A 26,453-nucleotide genomic window follows, 5' to 3' on the forward strand; every position below is an offset into this window, starting at 1 on the left:
TTATTGATCTTAAGCTTTCTTGATATACTGTTAAATAGAGCTTTAAATGAACTTATCAAAAATCCCGATTCATCATTCACAGCCATGAAAGCTTGTTAACCCACCAGTGCTTGCAGGGCAAAGGGCAAAGACTCCATGTAGCAACCCTACATCTTCACAACCCCTCCACTAGCAACCCTACATCTTCACAACCTCTTCTTTCTCTACTCACTAATATGGTATTTCTTGAACTTCTTGGTCTGTTCTTTCATATATATTTTCTTATATACAGATATGTTTCTTGGATGAGACTATTTTGACTAAGCTGTGCATGATCTGGACATTTTAAAATGCAGTGTACAGAGCTAAAATTAAGAATTTGGGGCCACAGGGGAAGAAAACGATCTGACAATGTTGAACCTCCTTTGTGACATCAAAGTCTATCTCTATATTTACTTACACACACACACACACACACACATACACACACACACACACACACTGTGCATATGTTTGTGTGTATATCCACTGGTTTTTTTCCATCGCTAAGAATACGTATGTACATTAAGCACTACCTCTATGTCCTAGCTCTTGATATGTCTTGATGACCAACCCCCATATGCACCTCAAACTAGCACCATCTCACTTCCCTTCTCTTCTGATTAGACTAAAGACAGCTTATCTGGGAGTAACTCTTGTTTAAGGGAGAAAATACCAGATGGATTCACATCTAAATCATTCGTTAAGGTGGTAAACTAGTGTTAAACTATTCAGCACTTTCTGTTCTTCTAAAAGGAACATTAAAAAAAGTGGTTTCTTGAGAAAGGTTTGGGTGACATTTATATGTGTGAAAGTCAGGTCTGCCCAATTTACTTCTACCTACCTTTCAACATTTCCAAATGTTTTCCTACTATTTCCAGACACAGGACCTAAGTCCCATTCCAACTGGTCCCTGAACCTAGACTTCGCTTTCTAGCATTTATGCTTTGGCCTTAACACATTCCCTCTACACTTCCCTCTTTTCAAATCTTTATCTCTCAAAACTCTTTCCATCCTTAAAGGATATCTAAACTCCATTTTTCCCTTAGGCCATGAAGCTTTTCTTGAATCTAATCAAAGGAAATTGAAAAGCTCTCCATTTGAATTCCATAGCCCTTTGTATATCTCTCATTACCTAATGCATTGTTCATTCACTGCTTTGTTTCCCAGTCTCTCCTGCTATACTGTAAACTTCTTTAGAGTATAAATTTTTGCCATAAAGTTCTGCCAGGCAAAGCAGTCAACAAATGTTGAATAAATGTAATGGAGCACTGCTTTAGAATGCTTAGCATCTCATTAATGTAAAAGAATGACAGACATGAACAGTAACTACAAATCATAATAACTGTTATTGGCAAACTTTTCCAAAATTTATTTAATTTAGGTTATCTGAATGTCATATTATACAAAATTATGGAGTCCTTGGCCTGGAGTACCATCTCCATCAACAGCCTCAAACACATGTAAGTAAACAATTACAGTGGCACTGTGGGCTATAAAATACACAGTCGTGCAATGTCCTCTGCCTTACCCCCTACTCAGAGCTTAGAATTTCAAAGCAAAACAAAAAACAGTCGAACCAGTTATAGGTAGAAATGTATTTACAGGTCAGAAGTCATTTACTTCTATACAGTAAACATGAACTTCTAAAGCAGATAAAACAATTTGTATCACCTAGGACTGACTTCATTTTAATTTCTCTCCTAGCCCATTTTCAAGCCTCTTAATATGAGAACTTCACCATGAGAAGTCATGTCCATTTTAAAAGATTTAAATCAATAGGAACATATGATGTGAAATTCTTCCCAAGATGTGAATCCCTTCAAGGCAAAGATTCTGCTATTATTAATTTTTGTATCCCTGAGCATAGTACTCAATACTGAACAGTTAGTTGCTCCTTAACTGCTATCTGAATACATACCCAACTTTTAAGATGTCACTACTTAAACTAAAAACAACAACAAACTACATATTCTTACATAGGAAAAAGCCCTCCAATTAAAAAAAAAATCTTCATTGTATCATACATTTGGAAATACACACAGTTTATTATTCTGATATTAATATCAAAAAGCATTAAAATATATTTACCCATTATATGATTCAGATACACCAGCAAATGGCTCGTTTTCACAACTGGCATAAATAAATACAAAACCCAGCACAAGTGCGATTAAAGATGTGAGCAAAGCAAACTTCATTGTGTTTTTACATGTCATTTTGAATTTCGACACAAGAATACCACCTAAAATCTGACCAAAGGCAGCTCCAGGAATTAAAACAGCCCCTAATGAGAAAGAAGACATAGACAGTGAGAAAATATACAAATACACTCAATAAATCATACCAACAATTGAAAAACAACAAAAACAAGCACCAAATTGGTTTTAACATATAAAAGCACTTGTGTTTTAGAAACGTACAAATGACTTAGTTATATTAAGTAAGAGATTAATAAAATTAATGTTTTGAATAGTAAGATTAATATATTCTCTTTAGCTATATCTCCTAAGGTTATACAATAGATGGTGTAATGTCAGAAAATCAGAAACGTAATCAAAATCAGTATAAAGTTTCTATTTCAAGAAGTGGACTATCCAAAATTGTAAGCTATTCAAATAAACATTCAATGTTGTACAATAAAATTACCAGATTAAGTAAGAACCAAGAAAATATTTTACCTCCAAGGGTAGCTGCAAAACTGGACGACAATCCAAATTGATTTTCTATAAATTTAGGTAAAAATGTAGCAAATCCAGTAGTAACTAAGGCTTCTGAAGATGTTGATATAACTAAACACATAAAGACAGTATTCCTCATCAAATTCTAAAGAAAAAATACAGTTCACCAAATGAATAACTATGATAATACTGCAAAATGCAGCATTAGAGTGGTAGCATAATGAAATGGTAAATTTTTAATAAACACAACATAATTATCTGTAAGATTTCAGCTTTTTCTGAATATGGATTGTTAATAGCTTATATATACAATGTTGAGAAAATTTATCTGTGGAGCACCTAGGGAATTGACAGGTGATTCATCAGTGGGATAACTATACCTGTATCATATGTGAGACCAGGGAAGGGAGGTAAAATCCCACTTGGAAAGCCTCCCTTTCCCAGTCCTACTATAAATCTCCATACAATAAATCTACCCCTTATTTGATTTTTTTTTTTTTACTATGTTCTGAACTCCAATGTCTAGTAAATGAAGAACTTGACTGTGAGCACAGATGAGAATGGTCTTTAAGTATCAAACTTGTAGTACTGTTCCATGAGTAAAGGATACAGTAGTTAAGAACCTTAGACAGGCACAGAGTTAAGCAATTTTAAATAGGTGTCTATGTTGCTGGAATCTCAGAATCTTATTAATCTATCGGGGGGGTACAGAGGTTATTTTAATATACTTAACCATAAAGTGAAAACCAAAGTATAGTTGTGGAATATTAAATGTAAAACAAAAAACTTCATAAAACCAAGTAAGACACACACACACACAGAGTCACAAAGGAGCAAGATAAGAAATTTAGAAGTCACAGCCAAATATTCTAACAGAATAAGAGTAACAAAAGAAGAAAAAAATACTTGAATTAAGACATGAAATAATTTTTTAAAATCATAGTACAAAATATTTAAGTCTTCAGATTGAAAGAGATAATGGAATCCTAGCAGTAATTATTGAAAAAAGACATATACTTAGGCATGACCTAGTAAATTTCCCCAAATCAAACAAAGATAAATGAAAAAATTTACAAATTTGCAGATGGAAGAATAAGTAAGAATCACATTAACAAGGAACTTCTCAAGTGCAACACATTTAATTAGAAGAGTGCAAAACAACATCCACAGACTACTGGGATTAAAGGAGTATCCCGAAGTTCCGTCAGAAATATTCTGCTATTCAAGGGTTCTCCGATATCTTATCTGAGGAAAACCAGCGATAAAATGCTGTATCCATAGAAACATGAATCGGAATTGAGATCCTGAAGCGTGAGAACATAAGGATAAAAAAAAGCAGTGGCAAGTGATGGCTCTTGATAGCAACACAAATAAGAATTTTTAAAATAAATTAAATAGAAATATATGAAATAGAACAGAACTATTATAATAGTATAAACACATAAATAGTATAAATAAAATAAAACACAAAACACAAAAATGTGCCTATGGGAGAGGAGGAGAAAATGTTGAAAGGTGAGATGGAATGGAGTAAAAACATTGCAAGGTTTTCATTTAGGAGAAAAAAAATTAATGAAAAGTAAATAATTTCAAATCTAGAACATAAGGTAAAATTATAAACTCCTTTAGGTACAAAACTCTGATGCTAAATAGAAAGAACACTTTGCTGAGTTCAACAGAACAGAACACTTTTGTTTCACAACCTCAAATTCAAACCAAGTAACCACTAATCGCTACTTCTTTCACAAGGGAAAAATATTGGTTTGGCATTCTCAAATATATATTTGCAATTCAGCGATAACTGACTTATCTATTACATAAGGAAAATGGCATGGAATAATAATATAATGCTAGGAAGAAGCACCGAAATGATACTGCCAATAAGATAACTCATGTTCTTTCAACCATTCTTCTTTGGCATAGCTTTCATTTAGTTAAAGCAGAATAAAATTAAATCTGAAGAGTTGTTTATGAGCTAGAATAATAGTAAATTAGCAAATAAGAATGCATTATGGAAATATTTGCATGTGTATATATATATATGTGTGTTCATGTATACATGTAATATATACATATTTCTATACATGTTGGGGGTGGGGTGGAGGGGGTGGGTGGGTTATGAACAATGTTATTTTACCTTTAGAGCAGCTGGAAAATCTTTAAAACTTTTTCCAAAATTCGCATCTATGTATTGCAAGGAACCATTACTCTGATGAGTCTGGGAAATTTTTCCATCTTGAATTTCTGCTGTACCTAAAAAGATAGTAAATGTACTTGCCCTTTCATTTCATTCTTCACTTTTTAAAATGCTTGCTTTTCAATTGTCACACACTTCTACAAGTATATAAATTCTGTAATATAAGAAGCTAGTTCTTCTCTTTGTCAACAAAATTGTACAAATATCTATGTCTATAATCTGGTGGTCCTAAGAGCTAATATTATTGCCATTAGCTAAGGAAGTTCCAACTAGTCTAAAAATTAAGATGAGACAGTTTTGCTCCAATCACACATTTATTCTCTTTAAAGTCTCTTAAATTTTTTTCCTCCTTTCATATGGTTCTCTTTCTCATCCTTTATACATTAAACAGAGTATGTTTGAGGCTTTTTTCCTTTGCTCTCTTTAATTCTAACATACTTTGCAGATGAAATAATACTTATCATCTATCGCCAGATCCCTTTGATTTTTAATAATGGTATTGTGAATAAATATAAGAAAATAGTCAATATATGGAGTCATAAGTTGGATGGCCCAGGGTAGAAAGAAATCAATGTGCCCACCTACTTCTACTCTTCCAACATTTATTTTGCCCATTTCCAAAAGTTAATCATCTATCCTGTTTCTTATAATAGAAACAACTAAATATCTTGAGCCTAGTGAAGAATACTTCTGTAGATATATATTTGAACTAAATAATTATAAAGAAACAAAATTTCACAAAGAAAGAAATGGATATTCTTTTCTATTAATCTTTTCTTTTTTGGACAGACTGACTAGCACTGAAATATAGTGAAAAATGAGTATGTTACAGCATGACTTTGGTGAAAATGGGGGGAAAAAGTATTTGTATTTTCAGCAACAAATAATTGCCAACTCATAGTTTAAAATATATTATATCTTACATATATAAATAAAGCAGAATTCCAGATAACACATAAGAAACAAATTTAGTAAGTATATTGTAAAGAGGTGGATATGTACAGTTTTATTGATTATTAATTGAAAATAAAAGAAAACCATAAATATTAAGATTGCTACAATATTTCCTAAAATAAAGACAGATATTCAAAAGTTTGCATAGGCAGACAAGTGAGATTCTATAAAACAATGATTTTCTAGGTTTCTTATCAATCATAGAGAAAGTAATATTTGGCCTAGAATTGGAATACAACTCCCTGGCTTTAAACAAAACATGTTTACCTGGTAAATGTTTTGGAAAGCAAGAAAAAGGTATTATCAAAGACCAAGCAAAGAGCCAAGCCAGAAGAAATCCAATCCACCACGCCCCCAGCCATCGTGGATCATCCTCAGTGATACCAGTGCTATATGACAGGAAAATGAAAAGTCAAAGTCAACTCTATCTTGTTAATTAAAACTCAATTGCGTTAATTATATGATAATTATATACTTTGTAACTCAAAGGCATATATAGAAGATATTATTATAATACCCAAAATTTTAAGTGGAGCCATTATGATGAATCAGACAACAGATAGCAGGCATAAGTGAGAGCTACAAAAATAATGGTTTGCAAAATATTTCAGAATGGCAAATATGACATAGAAATTTAAAATATTTAATAGTAAATGTAAGTATGTTGAATATTTGAAAGCATATGTAGAATTTCTTAACATTCTTTATCTAACTTTGGCTAGGTTTTTCTTCTCTACTATATTAAATATATCTCACAGCAAATCATTGATTTATGTTAAAAGCCCATACGCTGTACTTCAATTATATAGCATTCATTTAAATGTAAAATTCTTAAAATAACTTATTAATTTTTTTATAATGGTTTTCATATTTTTATAGCAAATGCTCTTCCCCAAAACACGTCACTCCTACATGTAATTCTCCACTGAAATTAAAACGTCTTTTCTTAAAAATCCAGCTATCAGCTTCAAGTGCTTCCCCTACATATCTTTTTTATAGTCTCTAAAAGATGAACCTATTAATCTTGGACTAACAGTACAAAGGACTAATCAAATACCCATGACCACACAGTCATTGCTCACAGTCATGCAAAGACTGTATAATTACTATACAAGGATTGTGTAGTTATGATTCCCAGTGGTATAAGGAGAAAATATGGCCTTACCAAAGGTCACCAACTTCTCTAATCAGGAAAAGGAAAAGATAATTCAGTAGTTAAGAGGGGGATTTTGGAGTTAAAAATAACTACTTTTACTCATGCCTTGGCCACCTACCAAGCTGTATCAACTACCTTATAGAATTATCAAGAGGATTAAATAAAAATAGCATGTAAGATAAGATAAAACACACACACATACACACAAAAACCTATGTTGTCTAGAACATAGTATGGGATAAACAAACATTACCTATTACTATCCTTCATTGTCACGGTTATTAAAACTGCACAGTTGTGATCTCTAAGACATTATCAGAGCTACTATAGAACTTAGTCTGAGAATCATAGACTCTTGAGACTCTTCAAGCTACCTACTACCTCCAGCTAAATCGACTAAAAGCATTAACTAGTTTTAATTAAATTTTTCTTTTTGAACACTGCATGGGGTCTTATATGAGTATTTAAAAAAAATTTACCAGGTAACTATTAAACATCTTTATTTATGAATAAATACATTATACTAAGAGATGATGTGATAAAAACTCATGAAGTAATACAACCAAAATACTATGTAAAAATTGTTTGTATTCAGTTCTGTTTCTCGTAAATTCCCTCTTGCTATATTGAGGAAATATGATAAAAATGTTCTGTCTATGATGTTAATATTATTAAAATGAAATAAACTGAAGTAAAATAAAAAGAGATATTGCCTTGCCTTTGTCCCAAACCAACATCAATGTACATGGTTAACAGCTGTCCTCCCAACACATAGCCAATAGCAGGGCCTAATACTGACATAGAATAGCCAATTCCTAGAATAAGAACAAAGACATGGAAAATGGTCATCTGTACAACTTTGTGTTGAATGTCTAACAACATATTAAAGAAAGACAAATATTTTGCTGCACAAAAATTGAAATGATTCAAATTACATGAAAATTATACATATTTTCATTAAAAAATACCATTTGAATGGAATCACTTATAGAGTCCAGAAGCTTAAAATATATAATCTAATGTAAAAATTGCTACGCTGTAATAATAATTGCAATAAATCCAATAATTATAAATCCATGGAAAGTTACATTATGTTAACTGACAGCAGGGATGGTACAAATACTATTATCCTTTACAGGCAGTGATAATAATTATTGTTTACAATTCTTATGAAAGAAAACAATGCGGAATAATAAGCCTTTTACACTCTGAACACACTCCAAAAGCATTCTTCATTTTGCACTACAGCAGCTGATAAAAACTGGGATCTGGTCATTAGTCTGTTTCTTAAAAGTAAGCGATTAAACACCTGCTCTTAGTGAATCTCACATTTTTACAGAATTAAGCTGACTTTGTTTCTCTCAGATATTTAAAAATTTACCATATATAAAGCCTTCTAATTTATTCATATTAAGCCCTCAACAGACTCTGAATCTGTGGGTACCCTGATCTTGGATTTCCTAACCTCCAGGACTGTAGGAAATAAATTTCTGTTGTTTATAAGCCAACCAGTCTATGGTATTCTGTTACAGTGGTTGGAATGGGCTAAGACAGTCCCCTACATTAGAATAATAAATTGATAAAGTGAAAACCCATACACAAATAAAAAACACATTAATTGGCTCTAGGGTCATGTATAGTCTAGTTAGCTCTAACTTTTAGGACATGAGGGAAGGAATTTAAGAGGAATTTATGCTACCAAAAATTAGATCAAAAAGGAAAAAAAATGAGTCATATATCAAAAGGGTTAATCTGAAATGGAAAAACTCCACAGAGTTTCTGAGTATCACCTTGTGGTTTTTTTTGTTGACACTAATAAGTAGGATATAGATCACATAGAATGGCAGAATTCAATCTCCACACCCTGTGTAAATTAGCCTGGGATTAAAGCAATCTAGACATCTACTGCTTGAATGGCAATACAGCAGGAAATAGAGCAGGATGTCAACAAAACTCACAACTGAATTCAACTGAAGGACATGATATGTCAGTAAATAATTAAACAAAAAAAAGTAATATTGCATTTATCTCACGGAAACACCCATGAAATTATGACTAACTTTTTTTAATAAGCATGTATTATGTTTTTCTTATAAATTAGATAGGCAATAAGAAGAAATGATACTGAGATATTTATATTACAGAGCAAACTTACCTATATAGAGAGAAGATTTGTGTGTGGGCACAGAATCATCAATAAAGGCTGTTCCCAGGGTATAGAGAGGAGTTCCTCCTGTTCCCAGCAATAGTTGTCCCAAGATGAAGATGTATAAGTAGTTAGAAAGTGAAGAACTTGAAGAGGTACAACTGGTTGTATTCCTTGTTGTTAAGCAAGTATCTTCAGGGGGGAAAAAATGAAATTGTGTATATGCAGAAATGTAGTAATAATTTTGAAACACTTATCTTTACAAATTATACTTGCCTAACATAACCTTATTTCCTCCAATCACTTCACTTTGATTATATTTAACTATTTTAAAATACATGTTACTAAAGAAAATTTATGAAATATTATCATGTTAAAATCTAGAAAATGTAGAATGACACTGAGAAACAATACTTTAAGAATCAAAATTAACAAGTTTTCAGGTAAATTAATGTAAACACAATTGAAGCAAGTAGTGCCAAGAAATGACAGTTTTCAGATTAAAGGGGAAAAAAATAGCCTTTATTTTTCCAAGTCATAAATACAATATGACCACCATACTGAATTTACAATCAACATCTTGTATACTAAGATACTTTGGCCAAAACAGTAATTCTCAATATTTACCACAAAGCAGTAATATTTAGAAGTTATATCTAGTTCTTTTTTATAGTTCGAACTATTTTATTAACTTAATTTTTAGAGCAATATTATCAAAGGAAAAATGGTTTTCTTTAAAACTTGATTAAAATTGTAAAAATCACATTCAAACCCTGCGTATTATAGTAAATCCCTGTTTCCTGAACTCATCTGATAATGTTAATGAACAAAATATGCTTTATAAAAATATATTCCCAGCCCTTTGAATCTGGTGCAGTATCCAGGAATTTGCATTTTAACAATAGCCTCATCAGCTAATTCTATTTTCATTTCCTTAACATCAGAGCAAGACTTATTATTTCCTCATTGGTGAAATAATTAAGGCGCCCAAAGCACCAATCTAAAGATTCTTTAACTGGTTCATGGCCATCGAATTTCCAGATGCAAATTTTATGCACAAAAATGTATTTTTTAACATTTCTAATTCAAACTATACCTTATAATATTGCATATATTCATGTTATAAGAGGTTGATGGATATTTTGACAGATGATGTGTATTTATAACTGGGCTAGGTCTGCATTATTTGTTTACCTACTTGGCCATGTCAGACATTTGAATTGCAATATTCAATTCAACCTCCTGGAGGCAGTAGATGAGACTAACAATCTCATTATTTGATACATTGCACAAGTGAACAAACACGTATTTCTTGGGTTATCATTTTTTCCTATTTCTTTTTTTATAATAGGTAAATATCTTTTTGTAGTAATTTGGTAGACATCTGATTAATATGAGTATTCTATGGGGTTTTGGTGTTTGTTGTTTTTCCCAGAGGAAATAATCCATGAGGTTGCACCATGCTTTTAAAAATAAAATTTAAATAACAGAGAAGAATACATGAGAAAAACAAAACTCTGCATCCACTTTATGCTCTCTCATGCAACTTAGATGAAGGTAATAACCCCTGTGAATAGTTCCTTTTATCATTTTTCAGACATTCTTCTCACACATTCACATGTTTTATATCCATTTACTTTTTTTTACACAAGTGTGATCATACTAAACATACTATTCTTATATTCAACAACTTCTAGTTTTCACTTATGTCCTGGACATCTTTGATGTTGGAACTTAAAGCTGTATTTAAATTTCTTTGTTGGTGCTATTATATTATTCCACAACATAAATATCCTGTGAGTTATTTACCTAGCCTAAAACTTATATTTAATAACTAATAGTATAGCATATACCATGAGTATTATTATGTTATACATATATTTACAAACAAAATTGTGATAAATATTTTTAAAATTTATCTTGGTATATTTATAACAAGGCTAGTTCTAGGACAGGCTTCAAAAAGTGGAACTGCTATGTTAAAGTGTATAAATATTTATATTTTGATAGTACCAAATTGCTTTATCAAAAGTTATACAGATATGAAATCCCAGCAGCGATGCAGCAATATTTTATATATTAAAACTTAAATAAGTACCAAGCTCTTTGGTTACCAAAAAAGCCCCCACATAAATGCAATTTTTAAATTTTATTTAAAAATTTATCAATAAAATTAAGCATTTTTCTATATGTTTACTGGTCTCTTCCATATTTTTCTGTGATCTAACTTTTTAAATTTACTTTGTATGTTCTGAGTTTGATATTTGGCTTATAAAAGCCTTCTCTTCCCCAAAATTACATATAAATTAGCAATGATTTTATCCTAGCATTTCTATTACTTTATTTTTAATTTGTATGTAATATATTTTAGTGGGAAGAGACAGGGATGCACCATTCCTTTAGATTACTCAAAGAGTACAGCTTTTATTACATTTCTTATTTGCAGGTTTATTTTTGGGTGCTCAGTTTTGTGTCATTGATTTTTGCAATCCCTCTCTAGCACAAGTCTCTTGTAATTACTTTAGCTGTCTAAGCTTTGAGGGTATCAATACCTCAGCCTGGCACTAATCAATTTTACAGTATTGCATGAAAGGCTCTGTAACAGTTAACATCTTATCATTTTTCCCAAATAAACAAGACCTAAGATCTACTTATGAAAACTACTGTATCCAACACATTACTCTCTGTATTTTTCTAAATAATTTTCTTCTCTGCTTTGCATAACACTGATGAAAAGAAATGACATATCAAGACACAGAAAGCCATAAATGAATCTTAAATGCATATTGCTAAGTAAAAGGATCCAGTCTGAAATGAATATATACTTTATGATTCCAAGTATATGACAATCTGGAAAGGTACAACTGTGATAATGGTAAAAAGATCAGTGGTTGCTAGGGGTTCAGGCAGAGAGGAGGAGGGTTAAATAAATGAAACGCAGGAGATTTTTCTTAGGGTGGTGAAACTGTTCTATATGATGGTTTAATTGTGGATACATAACACTGTGCATTTGTCCAAATCCATTAAACTTTACAGTACAAAGAGTGAAATTTAATGTATACGAATTTTTAAAAATCACTTAAGTCAAAAAGTTCCAAGATGAAATGCAGAACATGATAAAAAGATCTAACTGTAATAGAAACATATGAAGCAACCTCACTTAAGAGAGTGGGGGTAACTGTGCTGATCTAAGTAACTTTGGAAACGAGCAAAACCTGCAAGACTGCAGGCAAAAGGAACTGTACATAATTACTACATTCTAGATGATAAAGTTATTTCTCATTCTCTACTTAAAGATCCTCTTGGAGAAATGGTTGGTTCCAGGACTGGAGCAGGAAATATCCAGACTGAGCCTGGATCATCTCGTAGTGCCAGATAGTAAGGAAGTGCTCAAAATAAACGAAAACTCCACAACTACAGAGGTATGTCAAAGGCACACAGTAGCCAACTGAAAGGACTCTGGTAGCCAAGGCTGGGGTAATTTGAGTAACAAAATAAAGTAGCATTGGATTATAAACCGAAGTATAAAAAATATATCTATCCAATCACAATGAAAAATAATTGATTGAATAAACAAATAAATGTGAGAGAAAGAGACAAATCTCTGGTATAGAAGACTTGTAGTAATTTATGTAGATATGCCACCCTCAAAGAGATGGAGCGTAACACCCCACCTCTAAAATGTGGGTACACACAGGGACTTTCCTTCAAATAGTATGGAAAGTGACAATAAAAAGAGGACTTCACAGTGGATTAACCTGAAAACACTACCTCAGCCAGGTGATCAAGGTTATCATAAAGAGTGATAAGCAATATTGATAGCATATACCCTTGATATAATGTGATGAAAATGGCATTTTGCCTGTGTGGTCCTCCCCCAGAAAACCCATAACCCCAGTCTAATCATCAGAAAAACACCAGACAAATCCCAGTTAAGGAACATTCTACAAAACATCTGACCAGTACTCCTAAAAACTTCCAAGGTCATCAAAGAAGAAAAAGAAAAGGAAAAATCTAAGATACCACAGCCAAGAGAAACCAAGCAACATGACAACTGAATGGAATATGGTATCCTGGATCAGATCCTGGAACAGGAAAAAGACATCAGATAAAAGCTAGGGGAATCTGAATAAAATATGGAGCTCAGTTACATGATGTGAGTGAAGGAAAAAAAACAACATATAATAGAAAAAATAAACTAAATCTGCTTAGAAATAAATGTGAACATCCTATATGAAGATTATCTGCCTAGCATCACGGAGTAGCCAGTGAAGTGGGGCAGAACAAGGAACAGTCCATCATAGAGGCAAGGTGCCAGAAAAAGCTTCTAAAAGTGAACAGCAACGTTTGCATATGGGAAAGAAGTAAAAACTAAATAACCCACTCACGAGGAACATCCATCTTAACCAGTGAGAATCCCTACTTGTCCAGAACAGGGTTCTAAGTCCCTATCCTGCATGTATATTATGTTTTGCCAAACTCCAAGATGATCCCCCATAATTCCCCATCATAATTCCTGGAACTGAGAATATGACAATATCACACCTCTGATTATGTTACAGTGGCAAAAAGAGATTCCACAAAGTAATTTAAGGTTACTACTCAGCTGACTTTGAACTAGTCAGGAAGATTATCTGGTTGTGCTCAATCTAATCACATGCACCCTTTTAAAAGCAGAGGTTTTTCTCTAACTTGCAGCAGCAGCAAAAGTCAGAAAAATCTGAAGCAAAAGAAAATTCTCTGAGCCATCGCTGGCTTTGCAGATGGAAAGGACCATAAGCCAAAGAATGTGGAGGAGCTTCTAGAAACTAAGAGCAGCCGCTAATGACAAACGTCAAGGAAATGGGGATCTTAGTTCAACAATTCCGAAAAACTATTACCTCCAACAGTTTTAATGAGCTTGGAAAAGGATTCTTCTCTAGAGACTCAAAATGAAGATGTAGTCAGTTAACACCTTGAGTTTGAGATTCAGCAGAGAATCCAGCTGAGCTGAGCTGCACTCTTGACCCATGAATTTGGTAAAATAAAATTTTGTGCTGTTTCAAGTTGTTAAGTCTGCATGCTATGTTATGTAGCAATAGAAAACTAACACAAATATCTTATAAAATGCCGTCCAAAAAGTAATTCACCTTATTCAAAGGTGAACAACCAAAAAGGAAAAGCAAATGGCATGGCAGAATAGTCTCCAGAAAAATGTCACCGTGGTGTAGACTTAAAAGTACCATGTTGCCATACTTTTAAAAAAGTAATTAAAACAATTGTTTCTTAAAATCAAAGGCTGAAAACAGGGATTTAATAAACTCAAAAATGTGGTGAGATTAGAGAAGGAAAAAAACAAGCTGAAAGAACTCAGGAAAGACAAGAAATAATGAAAACTACCATAGCAATAAAAGTCACACTGGAATGGACAAGAGAGAGACTAGAGACTGTTAGAATTACAAGGACAGACAGAATAGGCTTGAGAAATGTGAACAAAATTAAATGAATAAAAACTGAGACTTAAAAGATTAGAGAGAAAGTAAGTATAAAAATGAGATTCAGACAAAGGAAATCAAACATAGAAGTAATCGATCAGAATAGGAAAAATATATATATACAAAATATATATATTTATTTAAAAGTAAAACTTAGGAAATTTTCCTGAGTAAATGAAGACTATAATTTAAAAGGGCATAGAACATTTTAGGAAAATTTGTTACAGGACTTTCAGCAACAAGACATCCCCTTGTAAAGTTACTGATTTTTAAAGATGAGTAAAGACTTCTTTGAACAGTTAGGAAAAAGATAGTCACATTATGCAGAGGGAAATGAAAAACACTTAGCTGGCATAAGACTTCTCTACAGCAACTTTAATCCCATAAAGACAGTAAAGGAATGACAAAAAGTAATCAGTGAAAGATAATGTGACACGAATTTCTTGCTCAGTCATTTAAACATAAAGGCAAAATACAAATACTTAAATATATTTAAAATGTTATGGAATTAACCTTTCCTGAGAAAAAAAGAAAAGAAAGAACTGCTAGAGGGTACATTACAGAGATGGATGCCATGGAGACTAGAAGGAGACCATTATCATAAGTAATATTAAATAATTTATTAAATTGCATGTGTTATAAATAGCTTTACAAAATAGCTAGATTTACTTGTGAATTATATGGTATTAGTTGAAGAAACTATTTGAACCTAGAATTTCAACTTCTAATGGAACATAAAAATGTTTCTGACAAAACACTTTCAACACTAATTTAAAAGCATGTGATTCGACAATTTACCACAAAAGGGAGCTCCTACATTGTTTGTGAACATGGAGAGGAGCTAATACAATTAAGGCTTAGAACTTTACTTAGTCGGCAGACCAGTGTCCAGTCCTGCCTACTAACAGAGGCACGAACTAAAGGCAAAATAAAACTGACATACCAGAACATTTAGAAGTTAAATATCAAACTCAGCTAAACCCTCATCCCTACTCAGAGACCCACCGCCTGTTCCTTTCCAGGCATTTACCTTTAAAACCTGGACATTAAAAGAGACCCTACTGTGTTTTCCTCCGAGGCTCACCCTGCTGCCTGGGCTAGGGCAGGATGTTGCAGTCTGAGATGGGGCTCCACACCCGCAGCCACACTTTTCTGACAGTATTTCCAGGAGGTACCCATGCCTCCTGAAAAGCAGCAAAGTTTTCTGGGGAACCAGGTCTGCCTAATTACTTGTATCAGGTACTTCGAGGTGGCTAACTTTAATCCAAAACAGCCTCTCCCCTTCCCAGGGAGTTACTGTAATTTTTCCTTCCCGGCTCTACTTCCCACCTTCTAGCCACTGCCCTGAAGAAGAAAAAAGAGCTGTTGTATTTGCTTTAACTTGATCATCCCAAGTCTAAACAGCATCCTCTGGCCTGGAGAGCATAGGTCATCCCTACATACTTCTCTCTGTTCACCTATCCTGTTACTAATCTTTCAAAACCCTTTCGTGCAAAACTTTAAAGAAAAAAAATTATCTTTGCGTTTCAGTGTCTGTGATGTGGGTCAGGGCAGGGCCCTATTGCCCAGACCTAAGGGCAGCTGGCGGCAAGAGATCTGATAAGGCAAGAAAAACACTTCCTGAAGATGAGGAGCAACCATCCCTCTGAAGTCCAGATTCCCCTCATTTGTAACAACCAATATAGGAACAGGAGATGAGTCAGGTGGCAGCAGGGACTTCTTGAGCTACTACCACTCATAAAAACAGAAAGGGTAAGAGGGAAGAGGCTGCCAAGGAATCTCATGGGCAATTTAAGATTCTACCTTTGCAAGAAATAGAAAGATGAGAGACTTTGCCTGTGCAACCAACCTTCCTGGACGGCTAGCCTGATCACTCACCTCCTATGAGAACCAAACTGAGTCAATAAAGTGATTTCCAAAGGAAGCTATTACAGCAGCTGTACAAAGATGTAAGAAGAACAATGTATTTTTATTAAATTAAGGTTAGGACACTGATCACAAAAAAGTTTCATGGAGCAGATGAAAAGTGAGAATACAAAGCAATATTTATAGGAAAAGACAGCAAAGCAGAAATAAAATAACTTAGAAAATGGTGAAAGAAAGAGGAGATGAAACATGCATTGCAGAACTCAGCAAAGAAGTAAAAGGGAAAAACTAAAACCTCATAGAAATGAAGGTGAAATTGAAAAAGACATAAATGTGAACAGATTGAAAACACAGTAATAGGCATATAGTACAGCAATGAGAAACGAGCATAATGAATGATAAAAGAAAAAAAAAGAGGAAATATTAAATATATAAGGTGGCCAAAGGAGATCACATATATATATAATTGAAATACCTAAGGAGAAAAAACCTAATATGGAATAAAATGTCCCTAAAATTGAAAATTATGTATATAAATCTATATACTTCAATCTGCATAACTGGGTGCCAGGGAAACTTGACACAAATGGTCATCACCAAGACATAGATAGCTTAGACTGGACTTTGAAGACACACTCTGAATTGCATAGACTTATGGACTACTGAGAATATTCTTTATAGAGTACGCTGTGTATCAAGTGTCACAAGCACTTTTAAATGACTTCAGAATACACAGATGGACAGAGACTATTGAGTACTTAAGTAATATAAGAATAAGATAAGAAATTCAAAAAAAATCAATGATCAAATTATGAATGTACAAAGAAAAACAACAAAGTTGCAAATATGAATAGCACCTTCTGACAAATAATACACTGATCTTTTACACAACGAAACATAACCTATTTTACTCGCATTGTGTTGTTCAGGAGGGAAAAAAATATATAAATAAATATAGCTAGACTTTATGATGCTTCTCAATACTCAAAGCTTTCACAGACATTTCCTAACGTAATCTGTACAACAGCTTTCTGCAATCATTTTAGGAATGAAGAAACTAAAGCCCAAAGTCACATTTACACAGTTTTTGCAATATAATCCAATAATCTGATTTCTATTCTTCTGATCCTCCAATGTATTTTCCATGAGCTTTGAGTTACAATTTAATAAGCTGAACCATCAACTAAAGAACTACAAAGCATGCTTTCCCCAAATTTACTTTATGGAACACCAGGCTTCTGAGAATTTCCATGAACAAAAGAATTCTACGATCAAATTAGCTTGGAAAACACTATATTATTGCACCTGTCCTCTTAAGAGAGTAGTATGCATGCATGTATAGATAATATGATTAAGTTTTGTATATTATCCATCATATATTCAAGGTATGTTTTCCTCTATTAATATCTATCCTCAAAGAACTAGTGCTCTGTAAAACACACTTTTGAAAAATACTGGTTTAAAAGTATGACAAAGATGTGAAGTAAAACAAAACAACCCTAAATAATTAAATATTTTTAAATTTAACCCTGTATACACAGACTTAAATCTCAGAGAGTTAGTATTATCAATGATCAGTCACTTAATGATTCCTATTGCCAAGATTTAGGATTTTGCCTTTCACCTCTTCTCTATTTAATTTAGAATGAACATCCACTGTCATCAATGAAGAAACTGTGAAGATGACCCCAAATCTCAGTGTTGAACTTCCATCATCTCTTAGGCTCTAGAGTACATTTTCTAACTCCAAGGTTCCACCTAAACCTAAAACAGACCCACTCTCTTCCTCACAAAACCAACTTTTCTACCTGAGTTTCCAATATCTGTTTATAACATCCATTTTCTAATCAAGTTTAAAACATAAAAATTTTTCAATATTATATTCCTTGCTTGTAATGACCACACTATACACTTTTCCTACTAAAATTGTACCCATTCAAGCGAACTCAAATTCCACTACTTATTAAAAGTTCTTCCCTGTATTGCCCAAAGGAAATTCTTTCTTATTTCATGACTATAAGCTCTGAAGTTTTTATTGCTTGTATGGCTCACTGGGTTCTTGTTTATCATGCCTTATCTCTTATCTTCATGTACGATAATAGCAGTAATAACAGTAATAGTTCCTGAGTGTCTATCTTATGAGAGGTCCTTCAGTGGTATGTATTATCTTATCTAATTCCCAGAAATATTCTATGAAGGAGATAATATTACTTTCCTCATTTACAGATGAGTAAAGACAGGATTAGATTAACTTCTACGAAATCTCTAACAGCCTAGCTTTTAATAGATTCATCTCATGGTTAATGGTGACATAAAGTAAAATTAAAAGTTTACTAAAATAATTTCAAATGTGAATTCAAAACATTTCTATAACTTTCTGACTATCAAGATAAAAGAGAGACAAAAGCTTTGATATAAAATCTAACAGTCAACCTCCTTATCATCTCTAAAATGCAAACTCCTGACCTAACTGGCCATTAACCCATTAAAAAATAAGAAAACAATCCAATACTGTTACATAACATGAATGACTACGAATGCATAAAAAACTGTAAACATTAGAAAATTCTATGTATAATCTTATACCAAGAAATTTGAAAATCTCTTAAAATAAAAAATATCGACTATAAAATATATAAAATTTGAAATGAAGCTATGATTCTGCAATAAATTAAAGTGAGAATCAAAGGTCTACCTCTAAAATCAATCTATCTGAAATAGTTTTTCTGAAGAATTTATATGAAAGCTCAATCAAAAACAATCCTTCTGTTATTCTCCAATAAGAAAAAGTAAAAATAAAAAGTTCCCAACTTGTTATAAAGTATTAGCACAATTTCATTTCAAAACAGCATTCACTTGTAAGGAGGAACTTCATTTTTTAAAAGACTAAAGTTAGAATGTGTATGGATATTTTTATATATCGGTTAGGGCAGCAGTAGGATAGACAAAAGAAATAACGAAAGCAAACTTAACATTTTTTTTATGAATGTAAATTGTTTTATGGGATGGATTTTTTCCAAAAACAGAGTTAAGAGAACAAACAGTGAAGGCTACTACCACTAGGCAGTTACAGAAACCCTACAAGAAGCGCAGCTGCAGGGGGCATCCTCCAAGAGCTGCAGGCTTAGGTGGAAGCAAACATCACCTTTTGCAACATGCCTGGTGGGGAGCACGCCAGGGCAGTAGGCACCACGACATCTTCCTTCTACATGCAAACTCACTTTGGTCGAACCTAACTAGAAACCTAGGGGGAAATGAGCCGGTGCAATTTAGTCTAAGGGGCTTCTGTGGGTGATACAATGGGGTGATAAAGTGAATAATGGATCTGGGAGGGACAGAGACTATCTAGCACTGTCCAATTATTTTCTTTTCCTTTGGTACCTCTGCATCCACTTTTATCTTTGTCCAGACAAAAAACATATCTCCAACACCAGAAATCCACGGAAACCTATCAGCAAAACATCATCTTGGGGTAAAGTCAATCCGATTATTCTCCCACCTGAAAACAGGCACCACCAGTGGGCTTCATCTAAGTGGTGGAGGAAAACCAAGGCAGTAGGACGATTAACAAGCTCTACAGTTCTTCCTTCTACAGCAGGTCAGAAAGCCTGAGTTGACAATCATTGCTTATTTTCTTATCATCCAGGTCATGTTCCCTCAACTTCTTGCCTGTACCCTAGTCAGAGATTTTACATAGTCTTTACAAGTCTTCAGCTGTTCTATCTCTGTTGGGTTGCTGCAGTTTTCTTTTTAACAAGTACCATCGGGCATGGGGGTGTTAAAAGGTACCCAAATGCATTCCCTTAGTCCAAATTACATCTTCTTTGTTACTGTATAGAAACAACCCAATTTCTTCTTCTTAACTAGGATCTATCACTTCTACCAGTTCAGTGACCATCTTCTTCTCTTCCTGTTGATTATTTTGTATGAAGAGATCAAAACTGATTAAGGAACAGTCTCAGCTTTGAATTTAAGGGAACGATTGTGTTGCCTGATGGAAGCATTCACCCTTTGGGGACTAGAACGCAACAGGACCAAGGCAGGAAGCAAAAATTTCATAAGCTGATTTTTAGGTGCATTGCTTTTATATATTAATCCATGAACACTCCCTAGGTCCCTCCCCTATGTATTCTGGCTATAGAGGACCAAGCAACATAGAATGGTTTCTGTCTTATTTAATTCATACACCATGTTCTGTAGGGAAGGAAATCTTATTCTGTAAGTGGTAACAAACAGACATCATTCGAGCAAGTCAAAGGCTTCTGGGTATTGGGATACAAAGTAAGACACACAAGTCAATTTCATGAGTAATAGTTTGTTGCCATACTTCTTTTGCTGTACACGAGCTTCTTGGTTAGACATTACGTTGTTGTAAGTCAAACAATCCTGAGTGTAGGTAGCAGTATTGTTGGAAGGAAAATAAATGCATGTCTAGAATATATACTTATCCAAGGAGGACAAATTCCAACCAGGATAGATATATTTTATTTGCCCTGGGGTATGCTGGTTGCCCTGAGGAATGATGCAATATCAGGAGCACTCAGAACTGGCCCCTGCAGTTGGTAAATTGGGCAATCTGCAGTGGATGTAATTAGACCAGCCCTGATGAGGAAAAGGTCATGTTCCTGAACGCTGAAGCAGCTTCCTTTTTATGCTATATGGCCACTTTTTACATGGAACAATTTGACAAGCACCACAGTAGCTAGAGAAAAACATTGATTGAGATTTCTTGGACAGACCACCTTTTCTTTTGAGGGCCTCTTCCAAAGAATGCCCTCAAGTGAGCATTAACAAGTGGCAAAAATATGTTTACATTTTGAGCCCATGCCGATAGGCATACTACACATCTCTTAGCTCCTCATTCTTTGTAAACAACTTTCATTTTTGTTTTTTCCAAGTTTCTGGCTGAACAGCTTATCTATTAGTGTTGTCCATGAATAAATATTAATCTGTACCTCGGGTCTTTCTTCTCTCAAAAGTGAATTACACTTACAATTGCTTTTTAGGTCCATAACTGATTAGGGCTGTTATTGGACAGCTGTCTGCTTTTGGTGGGTGCTGGCATACCTCGCAAACTGTCAGTAAAGCAGGCTATACTTCTTCCTCCTCTGTTAGCCAGCTGCAGGGAACTCTGTTAGGTCCTCACATTGAGGACAGCTAGGTTTTTGTAGTAACGCCATGCTAACTTCTGCCTATAATGATAACCTTTCCGCATTTGAAAAGAGGTAAGCATCAGGCAATACAATTAAATAGCACAGCAGTCTGAGATGCCTGTCACCCCAGTTGTAATACTTGGGCCTTCCACACCACTTGCATCTATGATTTTATTTAATAACGAATGCTACTTCGCCTGTCTAGGTTTACAATTTGTTACAGTAGCTAACACTTCACGATGGGAGTTCAGGTGACATGGTGTTCATAATTATATTTATGTCCATCATATCATCATCAAGGAGCAAACTAAGAGTTGCTTTTTCAATGGAGAACAGTGTAAGCAGAAGAAAGCATGGTCTTGCTATAAAACCTAGGGACCCTCAGTATGATTTCCCTGTGAAGAATTGCCAGAGGCTTCCTATACCTTTCCTGTCTGCCACTGACGACACCTGTATATGCTGCCAAGAACTTTATCTTATTCCAGTTCCCACTCAAATCTGGCAGCCTATGCATTACCTAGTCAGTGGGTTGGAGTAATGTACACAAATGAAGTAGATGATGTCTTCCAAATCCCAACCTCTATGCAAATACAGAGTATGCAAAGTGCAAAGTGGATATTGCAGCATGGCCCAGGCCACTGGAGCCCTAAAAATTTAACTGTTTTAGTAGACCCCTTAATATTTTTGCAGTTTATCTCCTATCCTCTGGCATGTATATGCTTTATTAAGCATCTAAAATATTGCACCTCATCAAGTTCAATTAACTTAAAACCATGAATGCAAAGCCCAGCATTGTGTTCTACGGATAGTTAAGATGATACTGGTACCTCCAGGCCAGAGTTTCACTTGGTACTACTGACATTTGGTGCCAGATAATTCTTTGTTGTGAGAGGCTCCCCTGTGTCCTGAGGATGTATACCAGTGTCCCTGGCCTCTACCCACTGGATAACAAAAGTACCCTCCACCTCAGTCGTAATAATCAAAAATGTCTCTAGAAACAAAAAATTGGCCCCAGTTGAGATCCAGTGCTCCAGACCATATTATGAGAAAGAACAAGAGGATATGTGTAATACTGAGATAAGATAGTGATAGTGGACTCTTGTTCCTTAACAGAAAAGCAAACCAACTAGATTGTTTCTGCAGATGAGAAGTAAAAGAAAACATTTGCTAGATCAACAACTACATATTAGGTGTCAGGGTCTATGATGATTTTCTCTAGAAGAGGTACCAAATGGCTGTAATTAGCATCAATACCTGAGTATGTTTATAATGATCCAAAGTCATTTTCCGCGATTTTACCCTGCATTTGCACCAAATACATGAAAGGAGAGAGAGAATGTAGTAGAAATCACCACCCCTGTTATCTTTCAAATCTTTGACGGTGTCACCAAGCTCCATAGTTCCTTTAAGGATACAGTATTGTTTCTGGTTTACTATCTCATTTGGGGGTTTCTACTTAGTTCTTCCTACAATAATATCTCTAATCCACAAGTCAGGAAACTAATGTGGGGATTCTGTCAGCTATATATCTATACCCTTTCTATATCTTAAGACTAGGGAAATAACTACAGGTTGAACCTACTGCAAGACAGAGTAGTCTTGGGTCACCTTTATTATTGAAACTCCCTAAGTCCTCAGTTTACCAGGGAACCATGGCAGGGAACCATTATCTAATCACCTCCAGGGAGTCTGAATACTACCCTGCCCAACAACACTCGGGATTAAAGGTTTCAGGATGGGTTTAGGGGAAGAGAAACATTATACACTCCTGGCTATGTTGTAAAGGTCTTCAAAGAGACCTCGCCTCCCTATCAATAATGATCTCTGGATCTGTAAACTCACTTAGGCCTGGAACTGGTTAAAGGGTTGTGAAACTTCACCATGCTGATTCAGATGGGGTTTCTACCAATGAGACTTAGAATTTTTCCCCTTATATTTCAACTCAGTCTCTGTAACTTGTTTGGGTAATTGAGCCAACCTTGCCTCTGAAGATTAGCATAGCCACTTAGTTTCTATCTCTCCAGGATCTGGATGGGCAAATGAAGACTATCTAGTGTAATATATAGCCCATAGGTCTTTATGAATTTCTGAAAAGCAAGGATTATTATAAGAATGGAAAATTAAATTAGATTTCATAGGAGAAAGCCATGATTGTTAATTCGATTTATTAAACATTCACAGAGTAGCTAATATAAACCAGGCATTTTAGTAACTAAAAATAAATAAATAAACAAACAAACAAATTATATGGCTCCTGTACTCCCCGCAAAATTCATTCTGATTTAGTAACAATGGTAATTCATATTATAAAATTAAAACCTAACAAGTATCAAATATAGTTTAAACAGTATAGTAACGGAAGTAAAAAGAATATTAGGAAGAAATGCAAAAATAAAAAAAATAAAAATGTCAGACTATAACAGATTAATATGAAAAAGAATGAATAGAAATCATAGACTAAGCAATGTAATAAGTGAAATTTAAATGCTATTAGGACTAGAAAATACACTTCCGTCTGAGGTAACCAGAATGCTGTCACAAAAATCGTATCCTGGAAAATGGCATATCTAGCAAAAACAAAAAGACCACTATTTTACACTAGTAGATATTATGCCTGCTTCTTATATACCGAGTCCATAAAAAAGGTAAAATACTTTCTATTAGACTTACTAATTGCTTTTATTTTTGGAACTGAAATTGGAAAAATGACTAGATTGATAATGGAGATAATAGTAAATACAATTTACAAAAAGAAAATGGCATGGCTATAGAAAAATGTTCCAATTTTTCAAATAAATTTATTCCTAGAGACCCCCATGAACAATTTAGTAATATTAAAGGTTCTTAGAATTATTTTAATAAAGAAATCCTTTAACTTTGTTTATTCCTTACCTTTCTGAAATGGTTCTTCCTCCCCTCCCTTCTGTGTTATGGGGAGGGGTTCTCCTTTGCATTGTAGGATGTCCCTCCCCTATTCAACAAGAATCTACTGTTGACAGTATGCCAGATAATGTAATAATGGTATGAGCTTGTGTGCTAAAAGTCTTTTTTATGTAACATTGTAACACCCTGCGGAGCTTTATGGGGACACTAAGCTTCTGATCCTTTCCAATAACTAAAATGACAGTAACGTCTTTTTGGTGGTCAGTGGATCCTTGTCAAATATGCTGGGTAGAACGAAAGGGATTGGAAAGACTAGAACTTTAGAGTTGGAAGAGGCAACTGCTTCTCATCTAAATTCTATAAAAGATAAAACTCAGAAGACCTTTGAGCAATAAAGATCAATTAAAACAGACTGTGGCATGGATAAAATCAAGGCTACAGCCTCACCCATTGTAAATACTATTGCATAAATTAAGGAGGCACCAAGCAAATACTTTTAATTGGAAAATATGACTCAGAGAAAAGTACCTAACGGTATGACTCTCCCATTAGTCTGATAGGTTTTATTAAGTCCAGAGAGAGACAGAGATTAAGATAAGACAAATAGCAAAACGATGAGTATGGTTTTTCACATATATACCTGAATCAATTAGATAAGAAACTAGTCTTTCAAACAATTGCACTACTAAATGAACTGCTAGTCTCTTCTGAGAGATTATGACTGAGTATTAAAGTGACCCATAGTTCTCAAATTTATATAGACAAGAACAGGCTGATATAGCTTCTAAACATCCAGGGAGTGTATTCTCTATTCACCATCTTCAAATGCAGTCAAGGATGATAACAAAAAAAAAAAAATCCCCAGAGGAAAATGAACTAGGAAGCACCTCCCAAGAAGCAGAAATAGGGTTTACTTGAGGAACAAGCATAACATTTTCTCAGTGGGATTTCGGGAGTTCTCTGAACAATGATTCCTGTGTATTTTCTCCTTTCCAACAAGTAATAATTACTATGACAAACACATTTCTTATATATTTGGTTTTTAAAAGAGAAAGCTAACTGGGAATATAAAGAGTCAACTCAAAATGTATCACAGACTTTAATGTAATATGGAAAACTATAGAACTTTTTGAAAAATAATAAGAGAAAATCTTTGGCATTAAGAACTAGGCAAAGAATTCTTAGACTTGACAATAAATGCATAGCCCATACAAGAAAAAATCGATAAACTGAACTTTATCAAAATTCATCAAAACAAAACCTTTGCTCGGTGGAAAAACTCCATTAAAGGGTTTTCATAAAAAACAAACAAGCTACTGACTGGATGAAAGGATTTGGAAATCACCTATCTGACAAAGATCTAGTACTTACCAATTCCCCTCCCCCAGACTAGTGCCTCGGGCTGCTTCAGCCAGCACCAGCCAGCCAGCCAGCCCCCCAGGATTCCCCAAGCAGGCACATACACAAGCAGTGTACAGAAAGTAGATCCTACACAAGGCTAATCTTTCAAGATTGGGAGAGAGAGCTATTTCATCTGATTCATAGAAACAAACAAAGAAAATTAAAAAAAAAAAAGAGAGGACAAATAAATATGTTCGAAATGAAGAAACAAGAAAAAAATCCAGTAAAAAAAAACAACAAAAAACAAACCCTAATAAAACAAAAATAAGTAATTTGCCTGATAAAGAATTCAAAGTAATGGTCATAATGATGTTCACAGAACTTAGGAGTAGAATAGAAGGAACTTCTACAAAGTGAGAACTTCAACAAAGGGTTAGAAGATATAATAACTTCAACAAAGGGTTAGAAGATATAATAACTTCAACAAAGGGTTAGAAGATATAATAAAGAACCAACCAGAGCTAAAGAATACCATAACAAATTAATGACCTGGAAGACAGAATAGAAGAAATCAACCAATCAAA

General features: G+C 34.0%; 1 protein-coding gene across 1 annotated transcript in view; it reads right to left on the reverse strand.

Moving 5' to 3' along the window:
- The window catches only part of SLCO4C1 (solute carrier organic anion transporter family member 4C1), a 50,523-nt gene that overhangs the window by 12,045 nt on the left and 12,025 nt on the right, over positions 1-26,453 (reverse strand). Inside the window, exons 3-8 of the mRNA XM_039848357.1 lie at positions 9,162-9,344; positions 7,725-7,821; positions 6,118-6,239; positions 4,837-4,952; positions 2,700-2,844; positions 2,110-2,305 (exon numbers count right to left, since the gene is read on the reverse strand). Of these exons, the coding sequence (XP_039704291.1) occupies positions 2,110-2,305; positions 2,700-2,844; positions 4,837-4,952; positions 6,118-6,239; positions 7,725-7,821; positions 9,162-9,344 (859 nt within the window). The remainder of the gene's footprint in view (positions 1-2,109; positions 2,306-2,699; positions 2,845-4,836; positions 4,953-6,117; positions 6,240-7,724; positions 7,822-9,161; positions 9,345-26,453) is intronic.

Source organism: Pteropus medius, unplaced genomic scaffold, assembly GCF_902729225.1.
Source record: "Pteropus medius unplaced genomic scaffold, Ma_sr-lr_union100, whole genome shotgun sequence".
NCBI classification, from domain to species: Eukaryota; Metazoa; Chordata; class Mammalia; order Chiroptera; family Pteropodidae; genus Pteropus; species Pteropus medius.